Source organism: Ictidomys tridecemlineatus, chromosome 6 (genome assembly GCF_052094955.1).
Source record: "Ictidomys tridecemlineatus isolate mIctTri1 chromosome 6, mIctTri1.hap1, whole genome shotgun sequence".
NCBI lineage: Eukaryota > Metazoa > Chordata > Mammalia > Rodentia > Sciuridae > Ictidomys > Ictidomys tridecemlineatus.
Window position 1 is genome coordinate 68,378,987 of NC_135482.1, and position 13,351 is coordinate 68,392,337.

General features: G+C 40.1%; 1 protein-coding gene across 2 annotated transcripts in view; it reads right to left on the reverse strand.

The window, feature by feature from the left end:
• Positions 1–9,289, reverse strand: part of Arid2 (AT-rich interaction domain 2) — a 178,919-nt gene extending 169,630 nt beyond the window's left edge. Inside the window, exons 1-3 of one of the 2 annotated variants that reach the window (XM_078014843.1) lie at positions 8,671–9,289; positions 8,462–8,555; positions 7,307–7,404 (exon numbers count right to left, since the gene is read on the reverse strand). In XM_078014843.1, the coding sequence (XP_077870969.1) occupies positions 7,307–7,404; positions 8,462–8,555; positions 8,671–8,762 (284 nt within the window). In that variant the 5' untranslated portion in view covers positions 8,763–9,289. Of the gene's footprint in view, positions 1–7,306; positions 7,405–8,461; positions 8,556–8,670 lie in introns of those variants that run through there. The other variant, XM_078014844.1, reaches the window with a different exon arrangement.
• Between the last annotated feature and the right edge of the window lie 4,062 nt (positions 9,290–13,351).

Here is a 13,351-nt window from a genome sequence, read left to right on the forward strand (position 1 = left end):
GACATTTAAGATTAGGAGTTAGACACAAACCAGAGATTGTTCTTTATTTATTTGTTTCTTTCAAGAAGTAACCCATACGCCTCAGAAAGAAAAGTTTGAGTGGTGTAAATAATTCTTTTCTAAATATGTTTTTAAGATTAACAGCAATTATTTCTTAAATGTGGAAAAAAAAGTCTCACAAAGAAAATGTTTTTGAAAAATGAAGATATTGCATTAAACAAACTATTTATTAGTATTGTTATTTTTATAGGAATTCACATGTTAACTTCCCTAAGTAGTACTAAAATAGTCCTCACCAAGACAAGGATTTAATAAACTCAATGTAACAAATGTATCCCATCTTGGAAGAATATTTTCAAGACCTATATTTTTAAAAGTTATACATTAAGAAAATTATCCATTTAGAAATGACTAAAGGGAAACATTTCTAGTTAATTTTTTAAAATTCAATTTATAAAACAAGATAAGTTAGGATTTGATAGTTCATTTGTTTCTCCTCCCACCTCCCTTAACTGACAGAGTTCTTGTTACCTTCCCTGAAGCCCAGACATGAAGTATAGGGTATGTCCAGGCTCTGCTTAGAAATGACAGGTGCAGCTTAAGCAGGTGCCCCTAGACCAGATTGTCCCCTGGAGGTTTTGTTCTGGATGAAGCCCTGGCCAATGTTTTGATGCCAAGTTAAACCAGTTATCTCAGCAACTAAATTGGTTTCATTACAATACTTAGATCAACTGTTCTCAAACTTAGTGTACTTAAGAATCACCTGAGGCATTCTTTTAAAAATACAAAGTTTTAGACTATTAATAGCTAAAACCACTGATCAATCTTAGCATTACTAAATGAAAACAACTAAACATTATAAGCCTTGTTATATGATGAAAAGCAAAGCACTACTTATGAAGTATATCTAAAATACTGAAGCTGTATGTTACCAACCTTTAGATAAATTAATTTTCAAGAAATAATACCGGATAGAGGAACAAGTTAATTGACACTAGAAGGAAGTAATTGACCAAATCCAGAATTTGGGACAATCTAAATGACTAATGACCCAATTAGTTTAAACAAATCAATGGCATAATGTGAAAAGAGAAAGGGAATTGTTAAAAACTTACAAGATTTAAATAGCCCAAACATCAAAAGCAACACATTCTTCCTGCCCTCCCCTCCAAAATTTCTGTTGCAATAAGTAGTAGAGTACTGCAAACACTGTCATTAGTATTAATGGAATCATGGATCTACCATTTGGGGGCAACATCTCAGAATGTAATAGCTATTCACAGACATCACCTAGAGATTTCAGTTCCAGCAATAGGTTATTGCAATGTACCTAGTCAAATGGGCATGTATTTTGTAAAAATGAATAAACCCTCTGAATTCACAGCATAATGAACGTGCAAAATTATCCAAGCCCAAGTGAAATTTCTTTGTTTTGAAAAAGAAAAATGTTTGATCCCATTTTAGAAACAATTCTTGGAAAGCTTAATGAAATTCATAACCTGAATGCTGAGACTGAAAATTTGCTTTTTACCAACTCTTTATTACAAGACCCCTAAAAGTTTTACTTCCTCCATAACACACTAGTAAATTTTATGATAGGTGACCAATACTGATTACCACATATGCATTTTTATGCACTTCTGAATAAACCAAAGGAAGCTGTGAACCTTTTTGACTCCACTATGAACATATGAACTAATAATATTACATGTATTTACTTTAAATTCAAGTCATTTCCATAAAAATTGCACTTACAATTTCAAGCCATAAAATATTTAAAGGTAATGTTTAATATGAACATCTCCACTGTTAAAACACCAGTAAAGGTTGATCCTTAAACCAGTCTCAACTTCTGAACAGCTTTTCCCTAATATCAAAATTCATGATATGACTTTTCAGTTTTTGAAGTCATGGTATGAAGCAAACACTAATTTTTAGCAGGACTAGCATTGTAATTCAACAAAAGTAATTATTACTCTACCAAACAATTTGATAAATAATTCTGCCATGATTCGCTAGAGACTTGTTTAGACAAATTTTAAAAACAAAATTTCAAGTACAAACATCCTGTTTTTAAAAAGCAAAATCTAGTTAGAATGATGAACAGGAGGGGAAAAAAAGAGCAGTTACTTAACTTTTGGGGGTTGCTGGTTCAAATAAGAGCCTTAAGTGTAAAGACTAAACCATTACAGGCATGGCAGTTGTGCACACCTATAATCCCAGTGGCTCAGGAGACTAAATCAGAAGGATCACAAGTTCAAAGTCAGCTTCAGCAACTTAGTGAGGTGCTAAGCAACTCAGCAAGACCCTTTCTCTATTAAAAATATTAAAAAGGGCTGGGGATGTGGCTCAATGGTTAAGTGCCCTTGGGCTCAATTTCCCAAACTGTGTTCAGAATAACTTAGTAGGACTTCCTCAAGCATGGGGTTTTGTAACATTTTAACAGTGTAGTGGTGTTTGGGGAAAACCGTTCACTATGAGGTGATAAAAGAGGCAAAAAATAGTGTGAATCTCCAAATTTTCTGGAGATCACAACACACATTAACAAAACAAAGTCTTCAAGAAATACTGTGTAAAGTAACCCAACTTTAGTTTTACTGCTCAAATCATTAGGCTTCATTTCAAGAAAATATATTAACATTTCAGGAAAACTAGTGTTTCACAGAGGCTAGTTGGAATTTTTACTGTAATTGACCTTGCATACCAAAGAGGAGGAGGAGGAGGATGATGGTGGTGGTGATGGTGGTGGTAGATCAAAGAAGTAGCCCTTACTCTATTTTACCACCCCCTACTCTATCCTGCTCCATGTCTTCTTAATTCCCAATTCAGGCAAAATTCATTTTTATCATTAATCTTTAGTAGGCCTAGAAAATGCACAATAAGCAGCCTTCATAAATAATAAAAAGTTTTCTTAATACATAGTAAGTATTTGCTTGACAATATAGTTAAATTCCAAGGAATTAAAATCTTTGTTTTTCCTTCCCTTCCCAACTTCCAATTTCATTTAGTTGGAGAATATAAGAGATTCACAGTAGTGATAGGCTTTTCTATCAAAGACATTATAGTGGATTTCGCACACAATCAACTATGAAAATACGAAGACCACAATAGAACAGAGAAGTAGAAATATAAAAGAATTCCTCTACTCAAGATTAGACATTTTTAGTTAACAACCAAGGCAGAAAATTTAAATGCAAAAAAGAATGTAAACATTTTAGGAGTTATGAAGTTCTTAGTTTGTATCCTCAGCAAAATCTGTAACCTCAGTGAACTACGTATCAAGAAAAAAGTAGACGATTCCTACTTTGGGCAAATCTAAGCTGTCTGAAAACATGGCTTCTGAGATACTGAAAATGTTGATTCTAAGACACCAACATTAACCTAAGTGAGCTCTGAACAGTCTTTCAACATTCTCCACTTTCTACTCCTACTTTCGAAGTCCACATGCCTATCAAAAATGTAACACAGTATTAGAAAATAGCAAAATCAGGTTTATCCAAAATTTGAGTTTATAAAATTAAATTTAAAATACATACATGAATACTTATTCAGACACAATTGTTTCCCCAGTCTATTACTTTCTTTTCTTGAAAGAGAATTATCTGTTTATTCAGTCTGTTAAGTAAATTCAATGTGTTACTTTATTTACTTATTTATTACAATCTTGAAGTCTTTCACTTAACTTCAAGTAACCAATAAAAGGCTTTCACTTACAATAACTAATCTACATGGTGGATATTACAGAACACATATTCATGTCACTCAACCGATAAATCTAAACTTCATCTATAGATATAACTTAAAGAAGGGCTTTACTTACCAAGAAATAAAAAGAACAATAAATTCATAATTCAATTGAAAATTCACTCTGGTGAATGCAACTGTACAATTATGTTTCTGATTATACTAAAGGTAGGTATATATTTTTAAAAAATCATTTACTATTACAAGTTTCAATGCAAGAAAACTTCTAACGGTTTGAACAAATTTTCAATGTATAAGATATCTCCTTTCAAAAAAATTAAGTTTTCTAAACTTATATGGAAATATCAAGTTAACCTTGACTATAGTTGTACTACTGGGATCAGTAAGTGAAAACAAAATTCAACTAAATATTTGAAATATTTACCTACATCTTCATTTAAAAAAAAAAAGCTTCAAATTCTTAACCCAAAAAGGAGTAACAAATATCACAATTTTAATACCAAAATAGAACAAAAAATAAAATTTGCTAATTAAATATAGAACACATCAGACATAAATTTAATATTTTAATTTATCAAAATCACCTTCATAACAATATGAATTATAAGACTGATTAAATACTACTGAACATATAACATGAACACAACTTTTATGTCCAATTTATGTATGACCTTCAAATATTTAAATTTTTTCTTTAATTTCTCCATATATAAAATTTAGGAAATTATACTTTATCCTTTCATACTTCCAAAAATATTCCAACAAACATTTGTGCAAAATATTAAGATGTCCATGTCAAGAAAGAAACTAAAAGTAAATAAAAACACAAATATCATAGATGCTTAATATACAATTATTATTATTATTTATTTAGCAGTGCTGGAAATCAAACTCAGGGCCTCCTGCATACTAGGCAAGCATTCTACTACTGAGCTACATCCCCAGCCAACTAATACCCAATTTTTAAATATATGACTTTTACACATTATCAGTAGGCATTTAGTTTTTAAAAGTTAAATGCCAATGTTAAAACAAATAATCAACAGCATTTTCATTTTGAGATCAAGAAATCTTTATAGACAATCTACACATGGATAAATGTATGTCTGATAAAACCAAGCAAACTTTTGTCAGACCATTAAACTCAAATCTCTCTAATGACTATATTTGTACCAAAAAAAACATAAGTGTTAGAGCATAGTCATGGTCAGTATAGTAGTTTGCTCTTATTTAAATGTTTATAATATTATGAAAACATGTAAGATACCAGACTAACAGCCATTCATCCAATTAATAGTAGAATCACAAGGAATATGAGCAAATATTAAACTTGTAGAGTAAATAGAACTAACATATGTAATGACAGTTATAATAGATCAAATGAAAAAGCAGCTCATATTAAAAAATTATTCTACATGCGATTTATAAAACATGCCGCATTATCTGCTCATCAAAAACCATGATATTTAATTTGATGTAGCAAAGAGGTAACTTATGAAGTCACCTGATCACTATTTCTTACCATGAAAGGGTACTATCATGGTTAAGTAACAAAAATACTGTTAAAGCTTGACATTTGTTCTGTCAGTTAAGATTTTTTCTGAGGAAGGTGTAAAACCCAGCATAATAAATATCCTCTGATTGTGCAATATTACACCAGTAGAGAAAATTCTTACAAGGTTGGCAGTACTCAATTTTTAACCAGCATATTTCTTTTGTTTTTTTTTTTAAACAAGCCATGCAAATCTTCACATGGTTTATTTTCCAAAACAAATGCTTCAACTTTTTCCTAGTAGCCTAGCTACAACCCTACAAAAACAAACCTGAAGAATGACATATGGAGGAAAAACAAGTTTAGCTAAGGACATAGTTCATAAAGCAGTTTCTAACAAGAAAAGCCCAAATTGATCAGAGAACAATGAAAATACTTACAAACAACCTTGAAACTGCATAGTCAAAATAGTATTTATAAGCATAATTAAAAGATGATATAATCCCATGATAGAAATGACAACTGGTGTTTATGATTAACTTTTATAAAAAACTGAAGCCCAGACATTTAATTGATTATGCTAAAACTGTTAGTTTGTAATTAAAAATTTAAAAATATACATCTCATGAGCCACAAATATGATACAGTATCTTTAGGATATTAAATTTCAATGGATCATCAAACACATACCAGGCATAACTTTAAAATATGTATTTTAAACAGTACAAAATCCAAATATTCCGATTGGCATAAAACCAGAACATGTATTAACATGTTCCTCTCAGTATTAAAAATGAAAATGAGCCAATGACCATCATCACAGATATAAAATTCCTATTTCTCACCCCATTACTAAATCAGCAATGTGGGAGATCAGTTTTGTTTGAGTTTTGAATTTTTATCCCTTTAAGATATATTCTGACACACATCACACACACACATACATACACTGTAACAACTAACCATATTTAATATCTTCTAGACTTCCTATGGGATTCAATAACTACTCCACAAAGTTCTGTGAATTCTTCAGCTTCAAGCCTGATGTCAATCTAAGATAGCCAATAGAAAGTACACCTGTGCAATTACTGCATTTCCTATTTCAGAATGCTGAACATAATACAGAATAACTCTTGAAAGCATTTGAAGCAATACAAAACAAATTATGCAGAAGCCACTAACAAAAACAGAAGAATATCCTGTAATCTCACTATTATCAATATTTATTAGAAAGTACTAAGTGCAAAAATTATTATTTTAGTTTTAAATATCAACCAATTAAGGACCCTCTATGGGTAAATAAACAAAAATAAAAACATGACTTCATAGTAAATTACAATCTGAAAGTATTCCTAGAATAAAACTGGGAGGAAAAAAATAAAAATATTACAAAAGATATTATCTAGATATATCACATACCAACTGAATATGAAATTTACTTTTGTCAAATAAGCAATCAAAACATAAGGGAAAGAATAAAAGAAAAATCAAACAATAGTATGTAGTGTCATATTATCCTCATTTTTCTGAAGATCCTGAACATGTTTAGGTTGCTCAGAAATTCAACAAAAAAATTAGAATAATCCTGGTCATGCAAGGCACCTACATATTATGATAGGCAGAAATACTCTGTTGAAATACTACTGAATGACCCAGTACAAAACCATACGTTTCGTTTTTTCTTAAATTCTGAAAGTCCAAATTTTAAAAAGTAAAAGGAGTTCCCAAAACAGAGAAAAAAAAATTTCCCAAAGGTTACAAAGTTTCATTAACTATATTAACTCTTTTACTAAGCATCACCTTTCTGCCCCTCAGTGGATATCAAGCAATCAGTAACAATGTCACAAAAGAATGTTTACCAAGATAGGGAGTGAGGAGTCACCTGTAATGATTTTGTATGAAAAATGTAAATAATCCTAAAATGAGTGAGGAAAACTTTACCTTCCTATAATCCCTCATCTTATTGACATTAAATGTTTCTCCGAATAAAATTAACAAGAGATTAGAAACTGTTTGGTGTGCAAGGTTTGCTTTTTGTTTTGGAAAAAAAGAAAAACTTCTCATAAGTCCCTTATTTCCAAATACTGTGGAAAAGTCTCTACTACTCACCGCAAGTAATACTGTTTTAAAGCAAAGGCAGCGTTAGAACAACTTCTGGGAAAGTTGAACTCTTCAACAATTTCTCCCCACTGATTCTTCTCAGAAACCTGTTAAAAACATTCACACTTGTCTGAAAGTGCTCAATCCAAGAAAAACCTAACCTAACTATGAAATAAATACCCATTCTGCAGAGATCTGTAGACACTAAGGCATCACTGGGTGGTTCAGATCGATCCGTAAGAGTTACTAAGCAAGGTCTGCTTGAATCACTGTGTTTTCACCAGAAAGCCCCGTATTTAGCAGCACTTGTTTTGTTTGGGGGGGTTTGGTGGGTTTGTTTTGTTTTTGAAGCCCGGACAATAACCAATCGCAAGTCCCTCTGTCGCCCCCTTTTAAATCTCAACGCGGTCCGTTTACACTTAAAGAAAAAAAAAAAAGTTCAAAAGGATCAATACTGTTCCGGACAGCGACATCCGCGGGTTCTGGGGGGGCCGGGGCCAGATCCGATTCCGATCCCTCTCCCAGATCTATCCATCTCCATAGGCCCTTCTTTGAGGCCTACAGCTTCTGCCTAGCCTTGAAGCCTAAGATGGCTATTTGGAGACAGGTCCTGGTTTCTTTTGTTAGCTGTATAAACCGAGGGCGACCGGGCCGACGCGGTGCCCCCGGCAGCCGAGATCATTTCGCAGCCGATTATCGATGTTAAACCTGCCCGCGCTAATTTTGAGTTGCACGAAAACTGCTCTCAGAGTCTGTGTGTCTCTGTGTCTCCGCCTGTGCTAGAGCGGCAGCGGCGGCAGAGCTGAAGAGCGGGCGGGCGGGCGCGCGGCGCGGGGCGGGCGCGGGGTTCGGGCAGGCGCCCCGCACGCCCGCACTCCCCGCAGCGGCGCTCAGACCCCGCCGGGCCGGCCGGGCACCGGGCAGGACGCGAGCCGGCGCCGGGCCGCCCGCCCGCCCGAGCCCCGCGCCCGCCGCGCGCACGCGAGCCACCAGGCCAAAAACAGCCCCGCCGCCGTCCGCCTCCGTGCCACCGGCTGCGAGCGAAAAGAACGCCTTTTGCCCCCGCGGGCAGCCCCCCCAGCCCCGAGCGCCCACTCCGGGGTCAAAGGAGACTTTTTGGAAGAGGCCAGCGAGAGGGAAATACAAATTAAAACTTCCACTCACCTTCGCGAATCCGCCTAAAGTAGTGACTCTGGTGTAGAGACCGTGAAGATCCAGCTCCTTCCCACCCACCGCAGGGATTTTTTTAAAAGGCGACCTGCGGGAGAGAGAAAGCCCCGCACTTGTCAGCCGGGACCCCGCGCCCGGCCCGGGCGGGAGAGCCCCGTTCGCCCCGGCTCGCCCCGGCGCTGCCCCCCCGGTTCTGCTCTCACCCTCTGCTGTGGTGGAACTGCCGCAGCTCGTCCAGGAAAGCGAGTCCCTTTCTCCGCTCGTCCGGAGGCGCCTTCCCCGTCGAGTTTGCCATTATTTTTTCAAAGGAGGTTTTTTAAAAACCCAGATCGGTGTTTTAAAAGCGCCCCCCGCTCCCAGCGCTTCCTACCAGAGCCCGGAGCCCATTCCTCGGCCGGCGGCGGCGGGGCTCAGTCATGGGCCGGCGGTGGTGGCGGCGGCGGCGGCGGCGGCGGCGCAGGGAGGGAGGGAGGGAGGGGGAGGAGGAGGAGGAGGAGGGGAAGGAGGGAGCTGGAGGCCAGGGGGAGAGGAGGGAAGGAGGGAGGGGAATTTCTAAAAAAGTTTAAAGAAATCGGAGCGAAACTAGAGGGGCAGGCGACTGCCGGATCCGCGCGAAGCCGCGGGGCGAGCGCGGCCCCCACCCCTTCCTTCCCTCCCTCCCCGCGGCCCGGCTCTCGCCCGCCTCTCAGCGCCGCCGGCCCTGGCGGCTCGGCCCGGGGACGCGATTCAACATGGTGCTGCTGCCGGGGGCGCGCGAGCGGGCGAGGGGAAAGGCGAGCGGACGGTGAGGGGCCGAAGCGGCCGGAGGCCCGGGAGTTTCGGCGGCGGCGGCGGCGGGGCTGGGGCAGGCGGGGCTGGGGGTGGGGAGGGGGAGGTCTGTGTGGTGGTTTGTGGAAAGCGGGGTGACAGCGTGTATTCCGGCCGCGGCTCCGAGGGGCCCTCGCACACATTCACGCGCGGCCTCGGCCGTGGCGGCCGGGGAGTCTCCGGGCAGAGGCACCGGCAACAGCCGAGCCGCTGCGCGCCGCCCGCCCGCTTGCCTGCCCGCCAGCCTCCCTCTCTGCCGCCGCCAGTGCCGCCGCCACGGCCCGGCAGCCAGCGCCGCACAGCGACCCCCGAGGGCCGGCCACGGCACTGCGCCTGGCTCCACACCGCCGCGGCAGCTCCTCGCGGGGAACAATAGACTCGGCTCGCCGGGCTTAGGGTTCATCTGCAATGTGCCGCACATTTCACACACACACAAAGCCGGCGGAAAGGGGGGCGGCGCAGGGAAACGGCCACTACCGGTTGTTCCAGGGTTAGGGGTGGAGGCGATGTTCGCGTCCCCTGCGCGGCTGTTGGAAGAGCCGCCTCGGAGTCTCCGCCCGCCCGACCGAACCGGTGTGGCACTCGGAGGGAAAGGAAAAAATCTCCGAGCAGCAGCTCCTCACTCTACGCAACGTACACGGATCGGAATAATCAATTTGTTCCCTTGTTTGAAATATTTAGGTCTAAAGGAATCAGCTTTTCTGAGCCTTATGCTAGTATTTGGGGGGCCCGATTGCACATTTTCCATCAACTAACTTTAACAAACTAGATCAAATACAGTGTGAACTATCTGTCCTAGTTCTATAGAAATAAAGTAATGCTTGTTTCTGGTTGGTTTCACGCACCTAACAATTATTCTGTGATGCGAGTTATGCAAACTAAGCTGGTAGAGGAGCTTATTGTCCAACTTGACAATAATAGTTAATGTTTGTATTTTTATATTAAGGTAAATATATTTAAAATAAACATCGATAAAAAATGTTTTTCCTTGCTTTCTCTAAAATGTCTTAAATGTGATTTTCCTATAAAATATTTTTCAAGGTTAAGAAATAACCTTTGCTTAAATGAGAAATTCAAAATATCTCGACAAATACTAACACCAAAGTTTGCATTTACAACGGGTGTTAGAGCCGGCCCTTGCTACAGCTGTTAATTAAGCTTCACAGTTCATACAGTGTGTTAGTTCCATTTTAGTGACGGCCACAATGGGTAAAGTCACTGACCATCCCAAGGTCACAGGGTGGTAAGGGTCCGGATGGGTTATTTCAGGTAGTGGTTCCAATGGGAACATGTATTAGATGGTGAAAAAAAATTATGTAATACAGTCCAGCATGCTTCCGGTGTTCACTCTAGGAATCGGATTTACTTCCCAAGTAAAGTTTGTCTCTTAAATGGGGTCTGAATAAAGCTGTGGCTAATCAGTTCCTGACCACAAGGGCCAGTGAGCTACTGGTAAGCCTAAGAGGGGCGGAGACCCTGGGGAAGAAGGTGGGGAAGCTGGGCGGCTGAACTAGGCGAGGGGGTGGTGTACCGGGGAGACCCGGTCAGCGGTCCCTTCCCCCACCAGTCCCCTTAGGGGTAGTGGAGATGTGGGCCGCAGCGCTTCGTGGCCCGGGCTGTGCGGATTCCCTAAACGCCGCACTTGCGCACAGCCCCTTACGTAACTGTCAGCGCCGGGGATTCCCTAGAGGGGGTCATTCTATTCAACCATTACACACACCCCGGGCTCCAGCCGCCGCCACCGCCGCCGCCGCCGCCGCCGCCTCACAAAATGGCGGCGCCCATAGAGGAGACTGCGGCCGCCTCCTCGGCCCCATTTTGTGGGAGGCGAGAGATCTGTCAACAAGGAATACCTCCGCTGAGGATGCATCCGACTTTGGAAATTCTGCTCTAGGATGGAGCCTAGGGATCACGCTGCGCGGAAAGTGTCGACAACTGCTACCACCTCTACACCTTTTTTCTTTTTCATTTTTCTGGAAGGAAGTACCAGAAGCCGCTGGGTAATTGTAACTAAGAGGAAAAAGGAAAGCTGCGACTGCCTGCCCTGGGGACTTGCTGCGGCGTCTTGGTGGCTTTGTTGCTCTTTCGCGATGCCGGCAACTGACGGATCTCCCCTGGGCCACGCGGCTGGCTCCGAGGGGACGAGGACCGGGTGATGCGGGGTGGTGGCCGAGGCCTTGGCCGCGCCCCGGCTGCCGTGCGACTTTTCGGTAGTTCCTCAATGCCAGAGTCGGTCCGTACCTCTCGGCTCCGGAGCGCCGGAGGCCCCTGCTCCGGGATCTCGGTGGGCCGGGAGCCGGCTTGTGACGGTGCTAACGGGGCAGGAGTGGGAACCCAGGCACGTACTCTGAAATTTAGTTCTTTGGAGACCTAGGATTGAATATTAATAATGTCTCAGGTTAGGCGGCAGACGTCTCTTCTATTATTCCCAAACTGCAGTGGGCAAGCCTAGTTGTCTTGGTGTCTAATTAGAAGGGCAGTATGGAAGGGTGACATTTGTCACTTTTTTTCAATAGGAGGTTACCACTTTTAAGCCACCGACTGCTATTAATGTATGCGTGTAGATAAACATGCAATAGTGTGTTTTGCTTTTCAGTGCAAGTTAAAGCCTCAAGACATGGAGTGATACGTTTTTAAACCTTTTTAAATTTTTTAACGTGTGATGTGAAACTGGAGTATTGACTTTTAAAAATTCCTTTTCTGTAGAAGAGCCTGTACTCATTAAATGGAATCCTAAAGTATATCTGATCTATAGAATTTAAATTCTTAACACTTTGGATATACTCTTGTCAAAGTGAAAAGAAACATAAAACTTGATCTTTTTGAGATGTCTATACTGTTCCGTTTTCCCGTGATTGAATTTTTAAAAAAGAATGTGTGACAAAAGTTAACCATTAAAAGTATTTGCTTGTAAGAGTAAAGGTTTAAGAAAAGACAAGATTTATCTGATGAAACAAATATGCCTCACATGAATAATTGATTTTAAATGTCATTTTCCATTTACAGTAATCTTTTGTGTTTTGCATCACTTCTTTTTTAAAGTGCTTTGTTTATACTGAAGTTGACCCTCACGTTTCCTCTCTTGCGCCTAACTGCAGCTTTCTGCAGGCTACTCCGCCCTCACTTAATTCCACGCCCCATCCCCCTGCCGCACCCGGTTGCTACTGCTGGTGTGTGGATCACCAAGATAGTTTCTGGTCCTGTCTGTTTCTACTGATGTCCTTTATATTTAATAAATTTGATTACCACCAATTAGTCTGTATCTCTTGAAAGAACACCATATCTTAGCATCCACATAGCCAGATAATATTTTTTATGAGTTTTGTACTAAGGTAACCCTAAGTGCGCAGTATTACCTTTCTGATTACCATATTACATTTCCTATAGTGGGCAGCATAGAGCAGATGGATCCTGGAAAAGAAATGTTAAGAGATGTACTGACAGTTTTACAACAATAGATATTCTCCAACTAATTTGATAAGATATAAAGTAAAATTTAGCTCAGAGTAAAGTAAAATTAATCATTAATTAGAACTATTCCTATAAAAAACAGTAATAGTGAAAATTGTTGAAACTTAATTTATACAGTTAACTGATGAGAAAATGAAATGAAGCCTTAATGATGGGGAAAATACAATGCATTGTTTTTAATAGCAACTGGAAACCTCGCACCCCATAATTAGAGCTTTCTGTTATTTAGTGTAAATCTTTGATTCCTCTCATCAGTTTTTAGTCAAGAAATTGTGACAAATTAAAAAAAAAAATCCCTCTTTCAAGTATACTTTGAAGAACTATATCCAGTTTCAAATTAAGCCTCTTAAGTGTATGTTTTCAACAACTGAAATAACATTGGCATGCCAGAGTGCAGTTTATTCTAAGGTTTAAAACAATGGGTAAGTTGGTTGAACAAGGCTATTGAAGTTAAATTGATATTTCTTTAGATGACATTAAGGTATTCTTGGTAAAATGTAAGAATGCTTTCATAGCTTACTGTTCTTGCCTCTAATATACTGTTCTTTTTTAGATAGGCTTAATTGTCTGTAAATTTGGTTACAACTTCAAACCATAGATGAGTCC